The sequence below is a fragment of the Pimephales promelas genome, chromosome 5 (genome assembly GCF_988280905.1).
Source record: "Pimephales promelas chromosome 5, fPimPro1.hap1.1, whole genome shotgun sequence".
Lineage (NCBI taxonomy): Eukaryota > Metazoa > Chordata > Actinopteri > Cypriniformes > Leuciscidae > Pimephales > Pimephales promelas.
Genome location: NC_142773.1, coordinates 40,625,919 through 40,645,783, shown reverse-complemented (window position 1 = coordinate 40,645,783; position 19,865 = coordinate 40,625,919). Strand labels below are relative to the sequence as shown.

At 37.2% G+C, this 19,865-nt stretch overlaps 2 protein-coding genes across 2 annotated transcripts in view; both read left to right on the top strand.

Moving 5' to 3' along the window:
• hsd11b1lb (hydroxysteroid (11-beta) dehydrogenase 1-like b) overlaps positions 1-19,865 on the top strand; it is a 178,975-nt gene that overhangs the window by 148,474 nt on the left and 10,636 nt on the right. The window lies entirely within an intron of this gene.
• On the top strand, positions 6,679-19,455 carry LOC120491916 (spindlin-W). Its single transcript, XM_039689943.2, has 5 exons — positions 6,679-6,801; positions 8,161-8,202; positions 13,576-13,823; positions 15,583-15,816; positions 18,930-19,455. The coding sequence occupies exons 2-5, from the start codon at positions 8,183-8,185 to the stop codon at positions 19,133-19,135; spliced, it is 708 nt and encodes a 235-aa protein (XP_039545877.1). The 5' UTR covers positions 6,679-6,801; positions 8,161-8,182; the 3' UTR covers positions 19,136-19,455.

Below are 19,865 nucleotides of genomic sequence, written 5' to 3'. Positions count from 1 at the left end.
TGCAAATACTCACAACTCAACCAAATACAGAAACACTATGGCTGCAAATACTCACAACTCAACCAAATACAGAAACACGCTGCAAATACTCACAACTCAACCACATACAGATAATACCTTCGAAATACTCACAACTCAACCACATACAGAAGCACCCTGCAAATACTCACAACTCAACCAAATATACAGACACAGGCTTCAAATACTCAGAAACACTCAGCAAATACTCACAACTCAAAAACACACAGACACACGCTTCAAATACTCACAATCAACCAAATACAGAAACACTCAGCAAATACTCACAACTCAACCAAATACAGAAACGTGATGCAAATACTCACAACGCAACCACATACAGAAACATAAAATGATAATTTCACTTGATGTGTACTGATCATAAACATGCATATGACCTGAAAACAGTTGCATTTAGTGTGGATGACTGTGTACTCAATATCAGTAGGTAGAGAAAAAAATAATCTTGGACACATTTTCTGGTAAGTGATAAATTAGAGTTAAAAACAACCATGCTAATTACAGACGTGTGAAGAGCAGGAGCAATAACCTCAATTTAGCATCAACGCCCACTTTGGGACAAGAACAGAGAGAGGGAGAGATGGAGCGACTTACAGACCATGAGAGTTCATTCAAAGTTTGTGTGTCGAGTGTGAATCTTCATTATTTTTGTGTGTGAGCGTTTCTTTTGATTGAGAGAATAAGAATGTATGTATGTCAAATATGTTCCAATAATCCCATTGCAAATACACAGATTTGTTGTGCTTAAACAACACAGTATATACTTTGCTTTCCAAGTTCACATATTGTTGAAATCCTTTTAGATGGATCTACAAACTAGAGTTGTGCTTGCTTGTGGAAAAATCACCACCTCAATGCCTTGTTTGTGTTTGTGTGGACTTTAGTCCACTGCTACTACTACGCAGTTGCAAGTTGGTATTTTTGCTATTGAAACCCGCTATTGTCATTCCACAATAAATTTTTTTTTTAAAAACACGAGATCACAAAAATAATTACCTGACACAAAACTGGCTGACATAGACAAATATACCGATCCAATGGCTATTATATTATGATATATAATATTTTTGTCAAATGTTTTATTTTTAAAATTGAACTCATTGTTTTATATGATATGAATCATAAATATTTAAGATTCACCAAGACTGCAATTATTTTATAAAAATGATCGGTAATAATCAATTATATTGTACTATTTTAAATAGCTGTTTTTTATTTTATTTTTTAAATTTTACTTCAGAATTATTTCGATTTTTGAACAAAATTAATAATTTTATTCAGCAAGGATGCATTAAATTGATCAAAAGCGACAGTAAAGACATTTATAATGTAACAAAAGATCTCTATTTAAAGAAAATGTTGTTCTTTGAACTTTTCACAAAAATATTGATTACAATACTAACTGATAGTTTAGACTCTGTAACGCACTAGCTGTAAATCATTAAATTGTATGTGTAATTCAACATGTATTGACTTCACAAAAATTCAAAAATCCAGAAAAATTTTGTATACACAAAAAAGATTATTTTGCAGATTTATTTTCATTCAAATTCAATATTGTTTCCATTTGTACATTTGTCTCACTCTAAGTCGAGTCAAGGCGATGCATTGTGAGATACACTACTACACAGTGTGATCTGGTTGTATGCTGCACACTTTTCAGTCAGTAATCCTAGTACTCCATAAATACTGACAATTTGCATTCTGTGCATAAACATACTGCTAATATAGCATATGTCATTCTGAACATGTATCCTTTAACGTGTCCAATAACATGTTGCTACCCTGTGAGGAAACATTAAGTCACCGTGAGAATCTGGATCAGATCTCTAGAGAGCAATTTCCCCTCCCATTCAATGAATCACAATCCATCCCTGCCAGTGTTCGTTATTGGCAAGGCGGGTCTGTAAGAGAGGGATGGGTTTGCCCTGCGGATATAGAAGACAAACATATGTAACGTTACATTAATCATACTGTATATGCACACCATGCAGAGGAAGATCCCATGATAATGATTAAATATGAAAGGGTGGGCGTTTACAGAGGAGGACCCAATGGGAAGACAAATACCCTCCGTAACGACAGAGAAATGGCACAGGAGAGAGAGAGAGAGAGAAGGAGGTGCTCTATTTCTGCCCAGCGGTTCTCAGGAGATAGTATGCTTGTGTGGGTTCTCCTGGTCACATGACCCTGTTCCAACCTTAGAATGAAGAGAGAGAAAGGGGGTGGGGGATAAGAAATGGACATAAATATGGAAATGGGAAGGAATGATAAATAAGAGGAAGTGGAAAGGAAAATACAAATACTGTATAAATCTGACTTAAGGTCAGGTTTGTTTCTGTTGTGTTTTGATTTTTCCCGTCTTCATTCCTTGTTAGTCGTCATGGTTTCTAATTTAATTGCTCATTATTGCCACCTGTCTCTTGTTTGTTTCCACTGAGTATTTAAGGTCAGTTCTTGTTCTTTTTTATTACATTTTTTACTTATATTTGTTCTTATGATCGCCTGCGTGTGTTTAGTTTAATAAACAGTCTATGATCTTGGAAGTCTCCTCGCAGCTTCATCGTGGTGCTTGCTAGAATCCAGACGTAACAACCCTTTCTATTTCCGCATTTATTTAGGTAAATAGCTTTCAGAGGAATGTATTTTTCCCATGGGAAGTGTTTTTATGTGGGATCAAGGCTGGTTGGTGCTTGATGGCCCGGAGGAACATTTACGCCACAGCAATTCTGCACAGAAACTTAAAGATGCGATTTCATTTGAACAATATTGCTTTCACACAGTCAGCGGCTCACAGTGACCCTGAAGAACCAAACCCAGACTCGACTGATCCGCTTGAGGACAGAACTTGGATGTGGGAGTCATTGAAAGAGCAAGTGAGTGATAAAATAAAGGGATGGACATTGAAAAAATATTAAGTGGTGTAAAATAGTTATAGATGAGTTTGAGTTCTTTATTAATGTACAGTATCATGCATGCATTTCTGCAAAACAACCACCTACAGTATTACATGGACAAATCAATTGTATTAGGCTACTTAGTAAGTGGCATAAAGCACATTTTAGTGCCTTTTTTATAGAGAGAGACTGAAAAAAGATTTTTGCCATGGGTAAATGAGAAAACGGGCAAACGGGCCATATATTTTACCAGAATATTGTTTGACTTGGGCCAGTAAATAATCTAGCAACCACCCAATAAATGCCTAGCAACCCCCTGGCAACCACCTACATAATAAGGCGCTATAGTAACCCCCCAGAACACTTTAGACATTGTGGCGGAGAGTTTTGCATGGCACCTTTTTTGTTCCTAATTACTTTTATATTACACTTTTAAGAGCTGTCATTTATCCTAGGGGTTTTACTACATTAAAAAAAGGTTGGTGATTTTTTTTATAAACACTTTTTTATACTAGTTGAAGCTTTTTTCACATCCTGATAGCAATCATTAATAGAAGTGGTATAAATATTTTAAAAATTATATATCTTCTGTGGAAGTCTTAGGACCAATATTTTTTGGCAATCATTGCATTCGGATTTGGCTTGAATCTTGACTATTATCTCAATCTGAAATAAAGAATACCTTGAACACATGCACAGTGCCATGATGCTTGTCATGTATGTTTTATGTCTTATAAACTAGGTCCACGTCTTATTAACGTAATGGAGGAGACTGAATATTCTGACATAAGCAGCTGTCTTTTCAGATATGTCAAGGCAAAAATAACCAGTGGTTCTGAACTCGTTTTGTTGCATAAAAACATATATTGAATTGGATTGCAACATGTAGGATTCATATAAGCAGTGCAGAAGACTCTAGTCAGCACGAGGAACACGTGGACAAAAATAGGATAATCAAAATGCGCATTTCACGCAGGGAGCAGTTTAGTTTAGTTGTTGAGAGTCACCGCCTCAGGGAAACGGTCTTATTGCCCATCACTGTTTGTTCTGATGGCTCTGAGTCGCTTTATGGAGGATAGTGGAAGATCTTGACTGGCAGGATGACCTTCAAAAAAGCCATCCAATATGTCAGTAACTGCATTTTTATCAGCAGGATGAAGAAAACAACACAGAATGAGAATTGCTTTGGTATTTTGAGAATTGCACAAGGCCTGTATGTCTGAGTCAGGCAAGAGACATGAGACATGCTTCAAATCCCAGCAGATCTTCACTCATCGAGTGATTCATGGTTTAGCATTCAGGACCTGGAGTTACAGAAATCAAATGGTGAAAATAAGACGACACGTTTAGGCTGCATTTAGCATAGCAAAGACAAGCGTTCACAAAAAACTGTTTGTTTTAGATACATGTTCAGTATTAGAATCAGTGAATTATGAGAAAATATTATGCAAAATTATTTTATTTTATTTCAGAAATTCTGCGTCCATCTCATTGTCTCCCAAGATCCCCATTGAAGGGTTAGTTCCCACAATGAAAATTCTGTCATTATTTATTTACCACAGCTGATGTGTGCATTGATAAATGTTAAAATAGGGCTGTCAAACGATTGATCGCATCCAAAATAAAAGTTTGTGTTTATATATATAAATACACACACATGCATGTATGTTTAAGAAAAAATATTATTTATATATAAAATATTTATTATATATTATTATATAAATCTATATACAGTATATACATGAAAATATTTCAATAATTATACACAGTGCACCCACAATTATTATGTAAACACAAACTTTTATTTTGGATGTGTTTGACAGCCCTAGTTAAAATGTGTTATTTTGTGTTACAGTAGGCTATATGTTTGTATTTGTAAAAAAAGTCCTACATCGCCAATCCTAACTATCTGATAATTGTCAGTGGTAGCTTTGACATGGTCCTGACAGAACTCTCAGTTTTCATCGAAAAGATCTTCATTTGTGTTCCGAAGATGAACTAAAGTCTTACAGTTTTTGAGCACATGAAATGTCAGTAGGTTAATTAATGACAGAAATTTATTTTTTTGGTCGAACGTAAACAATGCGCTCTATGCACGGCGGTCTATGTCTATTTCCGGTGAAGGTCTACTGGATAACTTCAGCCGATAGAGTCCAAAGCTATAACGAGAATTTATATTGACTTTTATACTCTATGGCTATACTAAAGAAACGTTAGTCACAAAAACAGACTCATATTGTTAATGCTTTTTTGTTTATTATAAATAAACATAACTATATATAAAATTACATCTAAACGTATTACAGTTTCGTTTCAAAGACGGGAGGACAGTACATTTTGAAGACTGCCATAATCCCCTTTTCCTCCGCTTTAAATCTCCTCAACCGTAAACTGAAGAGCATCCTTGCGCCGTCAAATGCGGAGTTTATGCGTGCATAGAGCCTTAATGTAAAATTTAAAATTTGTATGCAGCTTTAATGTTAAACACACACACACACACACACACACACACACACACACACACACACACACACACACACACACACACACACACACACACACACACACACACACACACACACACACACACACACACACACACACACACACACACACACACACACACACACACACACACAAAGTGACATTTCAGATGGAGAATCCCTGGTATTAATCCCTGGTATTGAGTCGCACAGAAATCAATTCAGTCACATTAAAGCTGGGAGTGTTGAAAAAAATCTGAACAGTGAATGACGACATTGGTCCCGTTGATCTGAAAATGGAGCACTAGTGCCTTCTTGTGGAGAATATAAAATACTACAGTGACCCCTGATCCAAAGCATTGCAGGACAATGACCAATGGTGTGTGGATCTGTGTAATAATGGTGAGTGTAATTTCAATACGTGTATGACTTTCAGTTTCATCAAGGTATGCAACTTGAAATATGCAAAGCTGCATTGTGCATCTTTTTTGCTTAATGAGTAGAATTATACTAAAACCATTAGTATGACAAACCTCAAACTATTCCTTGTATTTTTAACTTCTTATTTTAAACAGTTTTACCTAAATACAGATTTAAACAGTTATATAGTCATAAATCCATTGAGATGTGACTGACTGACCAATGTCAACAGTAGGCCTACAACTAAAACACTTATAATATTTGTTACATAACGTTTTGGGTATTATACATTTTGTGTCTTTTAGATAATTTTTAATGACTTCGTACCCAATTTAAAAGGAATAGACTGGCTTATATGAAAGTTGGACCATGGATATAATATATAAAGCTGATATAATGCTGTGTAATTCAATCTTTTTTGAACATTGTGTAGGCCTATATATTTTATTTAAAAATAAATATTTAAACATCCTAATGTTTATTTCAACACACACACACACACACACACACACACACACACACACACACGCAAAGGCCTGTTCATCAAACCTGACCGAAGGAATGACAAAGAAAAGTATTGGTGCATCTTGGGAATTGTAGTTCTGTGAGTGCTTATAAAAGTAGTCGCCCATAAGATGAAAAATAGCATCCGGAGAGATTTTATTATCTCCCAAGATTTTAATCCAGGTGTTTCGTTAATAACTCTGAGTTTAGCTGGATTTTATTTTCTCATTTACACAGTTGCAGCCGGACACAGGAAGAATGTGTTTCCGCCCCTTTCACACTCTCAACTGCATTTCCCAGAATCCCCTGCCCGCTATTTGCGCTACTCTCCCTGACAATGCGTTATGGGAATTGTAGTTTAAACCGGCCGTGCCAGGTTGTTGCCTCACGTCTGGACGAGCATTATACATGAGGATCTGCAGAGGGAAGTCCATCATAGACATGAAAATAGAGGCCAGGTAATCTTACTTTTCTTACGATTTATACAGGGACATATGAGCACGTGGAAATAAGATTATGTGTGAAGACAAAACACGAAGGTAAAGCGGAGTTTACCGGTTGCGCAAAGGACAGAAACGCCAGCGTTTTATAGCTGCGTTGGTGTTTTCCTTGTCAAGCAGCGAAACGACCCGATTTTGTGTCTTTATATAGAGTCTAAACACTCGTTTACTTGCATTACTGATGTCTGACATGTTAGTTATGATATAAATTTGGGCGATATATGAGGAAACAGCACAGCTTACACCATTAAGGCATGAAAAATAAACCGGCCTCTGTTATGCCGCAATATTGTGGACATCTCATGTTCTACGTGGATTTAGCATCATCTTTAACGCGATATTAAACCATAAACACCTGAATATATGCCGCAGATTCGATGTAATTATGCAACACGGGGGCTGTTGAGTCATTGTCCAATCAGAGGCCAGATTAATATGGCAATACTATAAAATAACAAAAGATAACGTGGGGATACATATCTGTAACATACACAGGTCACACATGATTAAGTAACGTTAGACTTGAAGTATTGTTACGTGTCGTGAACAATAAATTGAGCTGTCAAAACCATGTGGTCGACAACCACCATATGTTGACACTCCCATCAGTTTCCATATGCTGAAATGAAAGTATTATCTGCAGTTGTGGCATGTGTATTATTGCTCTTATCCCTAAAAGCAATATGATATTCTAATAAAGCCAGAAACCTTGGGTATAGAGATGGGGAAAACATTTCAATTAACAGCTATCACCACACTTCCCCAGCTAATTAATCACAGTCCAGTAAGACAATTGCTTTGTATAATCGCATGATTTCTGAAAAGATATGTTTAAATATGCAAATTAGGTATTATCTGATTATTAACATACATCTCCAGAACAGAAATCTAATCCTGTTGACACAAAATAATCTTGGATATCTCTTTTTATCACTATACACCATGTCTTTAGAAATAAAATAAATCAGGCAAATGTTTTACAAACAAACCTCTGTGTAAAATAAAAATGGTCCGAATATAGATAGGAATAAAAGACTAAACGTTCGGTGTATGTAAGTGCTGCAAAAGTAGAGATTTCTGAAAACTAATTTTGAGAAACGGCCTTTAAAGATATGTCATTTAGACGCAAATAAGTGTAAAAAAGCATAAAACAAAGCACTGTAGTGTGTATTTTGGATGTTTTCTTTCCAGTAATCTGAAAGTAAAATAGCCTAAAATTGCTGATGAAGAAACGCTGGTTTTACTTGTAGTGTCTTGACTCAAGACAAGAAGCAAAGATATTGGTTTACTTACAATTCTGTCATTTTTCTCTTCTAGACGTGCTTGAGGTTTTGGAAACATGTCCAAGAAAAGGGGCAGGTGAGTAAATGTAATATAAACACGCTTTAATATTGGACAATGATGGCATCAGAATGATGATACCACAGTACTTTGGTATATGATATTGAAGGGATACCAAAATTTATCTAAAATACCGTAACAAATTAACTTTAGCATGATAAATATGGAAGTGACATAGATTACCATTACTGCAATGTTGGTGAGTCATTTTCTTGAGTTGATTTCTTTTCATTGAATTTGTTGAATCAGTTCTGATTTATTAGCCTATATATTTGATTGTGTTGAGTTAGGGATGTTTCTAGGGACACTCAAACCCGACCGATGAATCGGACATTATTTGGTCATTTTGACATTATCTCCAATAACCAGATGGCTGGTTCACAGACTAACAGAAGTGCCAGTTAAAGGGATAGTTCGCTTTGTAATTAATTTTTGGGATGTTTTAGCTTACCTCAAGGGCATCCAAGATGTATGTGTCTTTGTTTCCACAGTATTTTCAATTTTGATATTTTTAGGTTTAGGTTCTTGTTTGTCAGCCATATAATGGAGGTCTATGGTCACCACCTCAAAGAGCATGCACAGAGAAGTCCAAATTAAACATGATTTAATGACTCGTAAATGTAAGTACACATTGATGGCCTAAGTGTGTACAATGTGTACTTACATTTACGAGTCATTAAATCATGTTTAATCTGCACTTCTCTGTGCATGCGCTTTGAGGTGGTGACCATAGACCTCCATTATATGGCTGCCAGACAAGAACGGTTTGACCTAAAAATATCAAAATTGAAAATACTGTGGAAACAAAGACACCTACATCTTGGATGCCCTTAAGATAAGCTAAAACACTTCAAAGTGAACCATCCCTTTAAAGTCTCATATCATTTCAACAAACTACTTGTAGCCTAAAGCCTAGTTCACACTACGTGATTTTAAGCCCGATTTAAGCCCGATTTGCAAATCGTTGAGTCGCCGACAAGTCAGGGTGTTATCGCGTGCAAATCGCGGGCGATTAGCGGACGATTAACGCTCGCCAATCCGTTAGTGTGAAAGAGCCAACAACGCATCAAAGACAGCTCGCAGACACCTCGCAGACAGGTCACCGAGCTCAGAAAAATATCTAGCCTGCTAGATATCTCGAGCAGTCGCGCGACTCAATCTCAGTGATGTCATGAGTACAGCCAATCATAGCAACGCATGGGTTGAGGACACCAGGTAAATCTTACTTTTTCTTTTTGCATTTTTTTTCAGAGCAGATCGTCGAGCAAACAGTGTGCAGCACTAGTTTCTGTCTGACGTCCATATTCGCGTGTTGTGTTCTTCTCTGTAGTTTCGCGTCATTTCTGGTTCGTTTTATTGCGTGGTTTTTCGTTACAAAACATGGTTTCTAGACCAGATAGAATCGTGTTGTTGTCAACTCGTTATTTGTTTGATTATTTTCAGGATTTAGACCGTACTATAGTACTGAAACAGCTCTCATTGAGTCACAAATGATATGCTCTTATCATCCGATCGTGGTTGTATCTCTATGCAGTGTGTTGTTAACTCGTGTAGTGAGTTACCTCCTGTTGTGGATCAATCACGTTGTGTTGTGTGGTGTGAACAGCTAAACAACTTGAACACTCATGATTTCACTGAGAGCAAGTCATGTAGTGTGAACTAGGCTTAATCAGTGGATAAGGCACATTGACTCCCAGCCATTGACTAATAAGTGTTCAAGTATACATCTCATTTGCTGTAATTAAATTGTGTCATATAAAACATTGCTCTCCAGAAATTTGTTTGAGAATGTCGATCTCTAATATACGTCATATAGTCCAAAATTGACTAATAATGGTTGTGCACATCGTCGCTTAGATTATCAACAGGACCAGGCTGGAAATAATGGTGTCAGGCTGTGATATTTCCAGGAATGTGTTTTCAATGTTAGAATTGTTGAGTGAATTATTAAACTGAGCTCTGACTGAACTTATGCACTCGGCTGAACTTGAGTCAGACCATTGGGTCGGCCCAGTTTTTGCGTTGGCTTTAGTCGGATCCCATCAGGGCTTTTTGGCCGATTGAGCTTGTTGAATCAGCATCTGTTGGCATTGGCTTCATCGTTGAGAGAGAGAGAACTCTAATTGGCTGTTCAGCTTAAGGCAAGCTCACACTACATGACTTTTAACTGGATTTTGCTATCACAGATAGATTTCCAAAGTCTGCGACATAAAACGGCCAAAACGAGCAGGTCAGCGACTTGATCTCGAGCTGTCAAACCTTTTTTGATCTTATCCCCACATAATCTTGTAATGTGTCAAATGCAATTTCAAGGTGGAACTAATCCAGCCAATCAAAGTGCAGATATTATAAATGGAAAAATCTCATAATCACTTGCATGAATTTCTCGTGTGAACAAAGAACAGTCTCTTGACCAAATGTCTTGTAGTTTGTGCACCGTGTGTTGTCGTATATGTGAACTGCCATGACAAGACTACGACAGATGATAAGAAACCTTGTTGTGATTCATGTAGTCTTGCAGTCCTGTAGTGTGAGTTTGCCCTTAGCGAACGAGTCAGTGAAAGTGATGAAAAGCCTAGAAGTCAATACGGCGCAACAGAAGTCAATTCTAATTTTGCATAATCTTACTTGAGCATCCCAATGTGCAAATATTTTCATAATACCACCAGTAGCATGATTGATATCCAACATGGTAAGCAAGCGCTGCTTTGTTTACGGTTTGTATATCTGGAGTCCCAGTTTTTCTTTCTCTTTTTGAATGATGTATATTATTAACTAATGATACTTGCTGATATTTGCTTTAAATTTACATTATGCTGATATTTACTTACACACACCCGCAGAACACACATGTTAGTTGGCAGTCGCCTTTATTCCTTTCAGCGTGTTCAGCCGACAACACAGTCATCTTTTTACTACTGATTTCTATTAGGCGCCTGTAGAGTCCATGTGAACCCATTTTATTTTGGTAATCTGATGTATTTCTGAATGAAATAGGATATTAAAGAAAAAAAATACAGGACATGAGTTGTTTTGGAATTGGTTGGATTGTGAAAATTGTCTGTTAAGGGTCAGAATAGATCAAGATTGTTGAAAAATAAGAGGGCTTAGCAAGCTATTACATATTGATGAAAGATAATGAAGATTAAACATGTTTTTGTATACTACTGTGTGGACTCGGTGATATTTTTCATATGTTTTTGAAATAAGTCTCTTCTGCGCACCAAGGCTGCATTTTAATTGTCTTTACTGTCACTTTTGATCAATTTAATGGATCCTTGATGATTAATTTCTTTCCAAATATAAAATTAGTGTGTTGTGTACTCTAAATCATGCAAAAACTTTATTTTTTTGTCAAATTTTGGTAACACTTTACAAAATGGTTTCATTAGCAGTAACTAACATCATGAACTAACAATGTGTAATATATTTGTTATAGTATTTATTAATCTTTGTTAATAGTCATTCAATCTCTGTCCATGTTAGTTCACAGTGCATGAACATCTTAAATGATTATAAATACTTATGATTTTAATAATGTATTAGTAAATGTTGAATTTCACATTCATTTAGATTAATAAATGCTGTTCATTCTTAGTTCATGTTCACTAATGAAACCTTATTGTAGTGTTGGCAACAGTTTTATATCATGCCTAATTTTTAGACTGCTGATACTCATTTTAATTAGAGATTTCCGATTTTTCAGAGTCTGACCTGCCGATACCGATTTTAGCCGATTTAATTTTTTCTAACCACTTTACAGCACACACAAATATTTATTTTCTCTCTTTTATTTGGTAGAACATTTTACATTTTGCATAGAACATTTTTGAACAGTAATCGCTATAAAATAGGACTATATAAATTACTCCTGGTGTGGGAAATTCACACACATCTAAAGTGCAATGTTATGGATGAACCATTTCCTTCTTTTCACATCCAATATTTAACTAAAAAAACATGTTCATTTCAAAAAGAAATGACATATACTCCACTTCCTGTTAAAACACACCAGACATGCAAATTCTGTGCATTTTGGGCACTTTTGTGTGAAATCATATTTATTTTGTCCATCAAAAGTGTGCTTTGACTTGAATTGAGCGTGAGCAGCGCAGCAAAAATAGACTCTGCGCCGAACCCGAGATGGTCCTCACTGCAGAACACGAAATCCAGGGGGAGGAGTTGGACCCAGATCCAACTAGCCGATAGGAGGAGTTGGACCCTTTTATTGGGAGGAGTTGGGCCAAAATCCAACTCCTTCCACCTTACATATACCTAAACCTACCCATGCCCGCCCCCTGATCCCTAACCCCACCCTAATCCTACCCATCTCCACCTTTTAGATCTGGATCCAACTCCGCCCCCTGGATCTCGTGTACTGCAATGAGGTGCTACTGCCGAAACCCGCGCTGCTCCTGCTCCCAGTGTGAATGCACTCATTGATTTACATTAGAGCCAGACCGATATATATCGGCCGGCCGATATTAGCCAATTTCCATAATATCGGTATCGGCAGTTATAATGGCCGATAAATGTATATTTAAAAAATAAAATAAAAACAGACGAAACACACTTCAATCATCTCTCCTTGGCCTGTTATATTGAAAATGTATGTTTTACAATCTGCAGTATGATGTTATCTATTGCTAAATTATGGCTCATCATAGACTAGCTAACCACAAAGCAAGCTAATGCCACTATCATCAGTGGAAGACCGCTAACGTTAACATTAATGAGCTTGGAAACCACAATGAACTTTTTCTGCCTAAATAAAGTAATGATTACCGTATTTATAACTAGCATATCTCTAGTTACAGTCCCTGCATTGTAAAATGTAAGTTATACTTGCGAGGAGTGAATGTTTAGACATTCGACACGTTTCTTTTACACGTGTGTGAAATCCAACAATATTTAATATTAAAAAAATATCGGCCGATATATCGGAATATCGGATTTTAAAACCCAAAAATATTTGTATCGGTATCGGCCTTCAAAACCCTTTATCGGTCGGGCTCTAATTAACATGCACGCCGGAAATAATACGCGCTGCTTACGTTTGCGGTGTGAAACGGCCGTAATTCACAAGGTTTCCATGTGCGCGTGTGATGCTGATTTTGCATAAAATCGCTATATGTCATGGCCGATCACGTGAAAATCGTCCAATTCCGCTCACCAGCCGGTCAATCGGTGCATCTCTAATTTTAATACCACTTTAGATTAGCGTACAGTATGTGTATCTGTTACGTGAGCCAAATGCATTTGATATTATCTAAAAGAGGATGCTGTGCGATATAAAATCGATCAAATCATAATTAGCATTTGAGCGGTAAAACGATCCTTGATTAGTAAGTTCATCAACCCATTACGCTCCTGTTTTTCTCCTCTCGTCAGGAAGCGCAGCAGTGGCGAGCTGAGCGACAGTCTCACTCCAGATCCCAACAACCTGCTGGGCCGACGCATCCAACACAGCTGGAGGGAGAAGGGCGCGCTGACCAAGTGGAAGGGCACGGTGCTGGACCGCCTCAGCGTCAACTCCTCCCTGTTCATGGTCAAGTACGACGGCTTCGATTGCGTCTATGGCATCGAGCTCTTTAAAGATGAGAGGGTCTCCAACCTGCAAGTTCTCACTGAGAAAGTGGGTGAGTAGATTTTCCTGTTGTGCTGCAAACAGGAAACAAGCCAGTGACAGGAAGTAGCACATGTGCAAGGATGAGCAGTATTTATAGTGCATGAACGGTTACTAAAACATTCTGTGAGTATGTGTGACCAAAATGTCAAGCTATGAGTAACTGTGTATCCAGATATCATGAAATACAGTGGTTCATTCAATCACAGGCAGATTTCTATGGAAGATTGTTTCCGCCACAGAATGAAAAATAAAAAAGGTAATTGCGACTTTTTATCTCACGATTCTGACTTTTTTTCTCACAATTGAGTTTACATCTCGCAATTCTGACTTTATTTCTCAGATTTGCGAGATATAAAGTCAGAATTCATTGATATAAAGTCGCAATTGCATGTTATAAAGTCAGAATTGCAAGATATGAAGTCGCAGATTTTTTTTTCGAAATATAAACTCACAATTACGTGTTAAAGCCAGAATTGTGAGATATAAACTTGCAATTGTAAGAAAAAAGTCAAATTGTGAGATAAAAAGTCTCAATTCTGTCTTTTTTTCTCACAATTGCGACTTTATTTATCAGAATTGCGACTTTATATCTCGATATTGCGATTTTATTTCTCAGAATTGTGAGTTTATATCTCGCTATTGCGACTTTATTTCTCAGAATTGCGACTTTATATCTCGCTATTGCGATTTTATTTCTCAGATTTGCGACTTTATATCTCGCTATTGCGATTTTATTTCTCAGAATTGTGACTTTATATCTCGCGATTGCGATTTTATTTCTCAGAATTGCGACTTTATATCTCGCGATTGCGATTTTATTTCTCAGAATTGTGACTTTATATCTCGCGATTGCGATTTTATTTCTCAGAATTGCGACTTTATATCTCGCGATTGCGATTTTATTTCTCAGAATTGCGACTTTATATCTCGCGATTGCGATTTTATTTCTCAGAATTGCGACTTTATATCTCGCCATTGCGACTTTATTTCTCAGAATTGCGACTTTATATCTCGCGATTGCGATTTTATTTCTCAGAATTGCGACTTTATATCTCGCGATTGCGATTTTATTTCTCAGAATTGCGACTTTATATCTCGCGATTGCGATTTTATTTCTCAGAATTGCGACTTTCTATCTCGCTATTGCGATTTTATTTCTCAGAATTGCGACTTTCTATCTCGCGATTGCGATTTTATTTCTCAGAATTGCGACTTTATATCTCGCCATTGCGATTTTATTTCTCAGAATTGCGACTTTCTATCTCGCGATTGCGATTTTATTTCTCAGAATTGCGACTTTCTATCTCGCTATTGCGATTTTATTTCTCAGAATTGCGACTTTCTATCTCGCGATTGCGACTTTATTTCTCAGAATTGCGACTTTATATCTCGCAATTGTGACTTTATTTCTCAGAATTGTGACTTTATATCTCGCTATTGCGACTTTATTTCTCAGAATTGTGACTTTATATCTCGCGATTGCGATTTTATTTCTCAGAATTGTGACTTTATATCTCGCTATTGCGACTTTATTTCTCAGAATTGCGACTTTATATCTCGCTATTGCAACTTTATTTCTCAGAATTGCGACTTTATTTCTCACAAGACTGACCTCGCAATTATTGATTTATTTATTTTATTCAGTGGCGGAAACAAGCTTCCACAAATTTCAAAGCTTTAATGCCACAAAAAGCGATATGCCACAAGAGCCCTTAACCGGGGTAAAATCACCGTAACACACAACCTCTGTGTTTCCTGAACCTTCATAGTGAACAACAAGATCAAGGTTCCTCATGACGCAGAGGAGCTGGTGGGAAAAGCCGTGGAGCATCTGTTTGAGAAGGAGGACGGTGAGAAGAACGAGTGGAGGGGGATGGTCCTGTCCCGAGCGCCCATCATGACCAACTGGTACTACATCACATACGAGAAAGACCCTGTGCTCTACATGTACCAGCTCTGGGACGACTACAAAGACGGAGACCTCCGGATTTTACCTGAAGCGGGTAAATAAGCGGATGTTGTTAATAAAACCGCACCGTTAAGGCAAAAATTCATTAAACAGACATCACTGCGTAAGAGACATTCAGAGTCAAATTAATAAAAGAAACAGAGGTTTATTATTCTTGCAAGAATAAGGCTCCGTCGCTAACACAGATTGCTACGCTGTGAAGAGAGTGACGCCCAGAACACGGGCTGGAGTCTGTCTATATAGCTCTCCCAAGGTTATTCACTGCAGGCCAAGCCTCCCTGTAAAATTCCACAAGCAATAGGATTCAAATGCTAGATTAGATTTACCGCTAACCCCTTCTATCCTCCCCAGTCTAAGATGACCTCTGACCCGGCCGGTTCTCTGGTGCCTCACTCCACTCTTGATAAAGGAAAGACAAATTACCTCCTTCACGGATAGCAAAACCATAAGACATTCCTCTGTTATTACATATGGGAGGTGAACAGATAGAAACACAAGACCCAATTATCATATGTAATACATGTGAGATTAAAATTTCCCCAACAGTATTGAAGTACTGATGGGGGTTAAAAAATATAATTAATCAATATCACACAAAGAGTGCCATCTCAGTTTTTATCCTTTAAAACTCAGCATGATTAAAATGGGATATTATGTTACTACAACAGTTTAATAAACAATAATTTAATTACAACTACAAAATGTTGCAGAACAATGTAATATATGAATGAATAATAGCCTATAAAGAACCTTTGTGCCAAAAGGGTACTTTCTTGTCATTAACATAATTTTTTTTTTGCATAAAAGGAGAGTGTAGTAGGGCTGTCAGTTAAATGCGTTACTAACGGCTAGGGGTGACCAAAATTGTGTTTCACGATATGACTAATTTTATTTCACGGTAACGATATATTTCACGATATAGTTATTTATATAGTTATCCTAAAAAAAAAATAAAAAATAAATAAAAATCGACAAAAAGGGCTTTGTATAATAAATACACCCAAATACTTTAGAAATGAAAAGTATGTCACCTTGTTTTATTTTTATTTTATTTGGTAAATTATTTATTTGGTAAACTATTTTTATATCAAAATATATTTAACAAAAAACACTCAAACTTTTAAATGAACTTCCCACAACAGATTGATATTAAATACAACTCATAGGTGCATTTCAACTTTAAATAATTTTTCAATCTCATGCATTGCTTTACTTCATCAATCAGTTTATTATATAATTATAATAGATATAATATAATTATAATATTTTTTTACCACATGTGCTTATTATACTGCGTTTTTAACAGAGAAGGGTATTCCTGCACAACCGGACTCTGCACACACTGTTGTTTTAACGGGCTTGTTTTTGTTATATTCTTTTTGTTATATCTGGCAACCCGTCAGTTCAGAAGTGACAAGAAGGAGAGCAGCAATATGAAAACCAAACCGCAGCTACTGTTAGTGTTGACTAAGTAGTTTAAATTATACACAACCTATAACAGTGCGTCGAACACCGCGCGTTCCCTCTCAGTGGTTGTGCATGCGCGCGTCTTTTACATCAACAAAATGCGGTCGATTAATTTGAGAGTGAAGTTGTAATCACGGATCGAATCAAAGGAAGATTTTATCAACTGGTCCAGTAGGCAATTGTTTGGAGTTAAAAATATATATATAACTCGCGCTGCATATTTAGTAATTTTGCCTCAGAAACAAGATTATACATTCGTTTTAACAAGCAGGATGTTCATTCGTGCTGAATGCGATTTTCATGTTTAAAAAGTAACTATACATAAGAGAAGGGAAGATGCGGATAACTATACATTATTTAAGGTTATTTCTCGTAATGATATTGATATAGCCTATGAAATGTTGTTATCAAGTAACTTCATGCTTTCCCTGTTGCGAACGTGCACTCCTCTAAACTGTAGCCTGCTGCTGCTCTGCTCAAGTCGACGGCTGCCTTTCCCCCCCGAAGATATCACGTTAACAACAATCCTTTAGAAAATGTAATTCCTTTGTGGATCCTCTTGATCTGCTTTCTCCATGTTTCTTTGACAAATCTCAGCATCAGTGTCAAGCGCGCTGCACGGGAGTTAACCACGCCCCCTTATTTGCATTTCGCGGTATACACGGAATAAAAAAATCTGTTACGACTGACGTTTTCTATCGCGGTAACGATATATATCGCCATATCGCCCAGCCCTACTAACGGCGTTAACGTAAACCCATTTTAACAGCATTTATTTTTTTTATCGCGCGATTAGCGGTCTTGTTGGTCTAGCAAACTTTGTATTTTTTTTTTACATGCTTTTGCAACAGGACGCGGACGCGGCGCAAGCCATTGAAATGAATGGGTTTCATAGCGCCGCGCCGCACATGCCGCGTCCTGTTGCAAAAGCATGTAAAAAAAAAAATACAAAGTTTGCTAGACCAACAAGACCGCTAATCGCACGATAAAAAAATTAACGTTTTGTTGCTTCGTCGACCAAAGCACAAGTGGATATAGCTAGACCGGAAGCAAAACAACAGGCTTGCCACACACACTTATTTGGACTTGCGAGACAGCCAAATAGTTGGTTAACGTTGTGTTTGAGTTGATGACGAGCACAAGACGCCGAAATGGATGCCAATAAGATTCTGAATGGAAAGTTTACTTTTAAAAAGTTCGCAAAAGGTTTTTTTTTTTTTTTTTTAAACATTCTTCCTAGTTCAGATTTCATCCGTGAACATCATACGCTGCACAAAAGTCCGCCACTATCAATGAATTCGAAGTAAAGGCAGAGATAGCAGCGTTACCTAGCTACTTCCTATGACAAGACCCCTGTTCCAAGATGGCGGCGGTTTTGAGGTCTAGTGTATATGTCTATGCTCTTCAATGATGTATGCTAAGCTATGCTAAAAGTGGTACCGCCAGAACCGGAGTTCGGCTGAATGGATTCAAAAAAGGTAAAACTCAACAGTTTAATTTCTAAAAAAAAAGTGGAGTATCCCTTTAAATTGCTATGCAATGCTTCAGAACCAAGATTGTTTTTCGGTTCTGTGTGACTTGTGACTTAAAGTAGGTAGATTGAATTCAATCATTCATTCCGACTCTTCGTGCAGCAAAGTGAAGTTTCAGTTCACTGTTTCCATTTCTTTGTTTCCACAGAGAATAAACACCTGCTGCCCGCAGACAGGAAGCCCGGCGAGGAAACAGAGAGCCTTGTGGGTAAACAGGTGGAGTATGTGACGGATAAAGGAGTAAAGAGAACGGGCCTCGTCATCTATCAAGTTCCCGCCAAGCCGTCCGTCTACTACATCAAATACGATGACGATTTCCACATCCACGTGTACGACCTGGTCAAGACCACCTAAAAGAAACAGACAAAACAAACCCACGGCTTCACCTCTTCGTAGCTTAAGTGTCATCGCCTCTCGGTGTACAGGAGGGACTGTATGAAGCGTACGTGTACAGGGTTTGTGCTTTTGAGTTGATGCCATTGTCCACAATTGTCATATCAAAACAGTGTATTTATACGTGCGAGTTGGACATCATTTGGTGTTTATAATCCCATGGAATATCTTCGATTCAGCCGTAGGCCCTGGAAAAGGTCAGTCTCGTTTTTCGAGATTTGTGTATGAATGTTCGGTCTCGCGAGACTGCGAAGGAGTTTCTTGCTTTCGAATTGTAAATAGTTCTGGTAAAAAAAAAAAAAAAAAGACTAACCTCAGAGAGACATTTGATTACAAATGAAACTGTCTAACTGATTTATTTATAGAACTAATATGCTTCATAACAAACGTTTGCTCCCAGAAATGCAGTTGAAACCTTTGAGTTGGCATTTTCTAATGCATTGTGTCGCTCTTTTAGTTGCGATTTTCCCCCAAATCAGATCAGATACGCAACGAGACGGATGCCTTTCTGCGGTTTTCGATTTTAAAAGTGAAAATCCAGTCAGTAAAGGCATTAAACTAGGACTATATCTGGTTTTGAACAGATGTAGCATAGAGAAAGCATGTTTATGAAATGGTTTTCTATAGTGATTTAACATCAGATGAACATTAAGTGACTGACTGTAAAATGCTCAACGAATAGGGTTGCCCG

Coding starts and splice junctions, on each gene's coding strand:
- LOC120491916 (XM_039689943.2), top strand. CDS start 8,183: ATGTCCAAGAAAAGGGGCAG. Junction 8,203..13,575: donor ATGTCCAAGAAAAGGGGCAG/GTGAGTAAATGT, acceptor TCCTCTCGTCAG/GAAGCGCAGCAGTGGCGAGC. Junction 15,817..18,929: donor CCGGATTTTACCTGAAGCGG/GTAAATAAGCGG, acceptor TTGTTTCCACAG/AGAATAAACACCTGCTGCCC.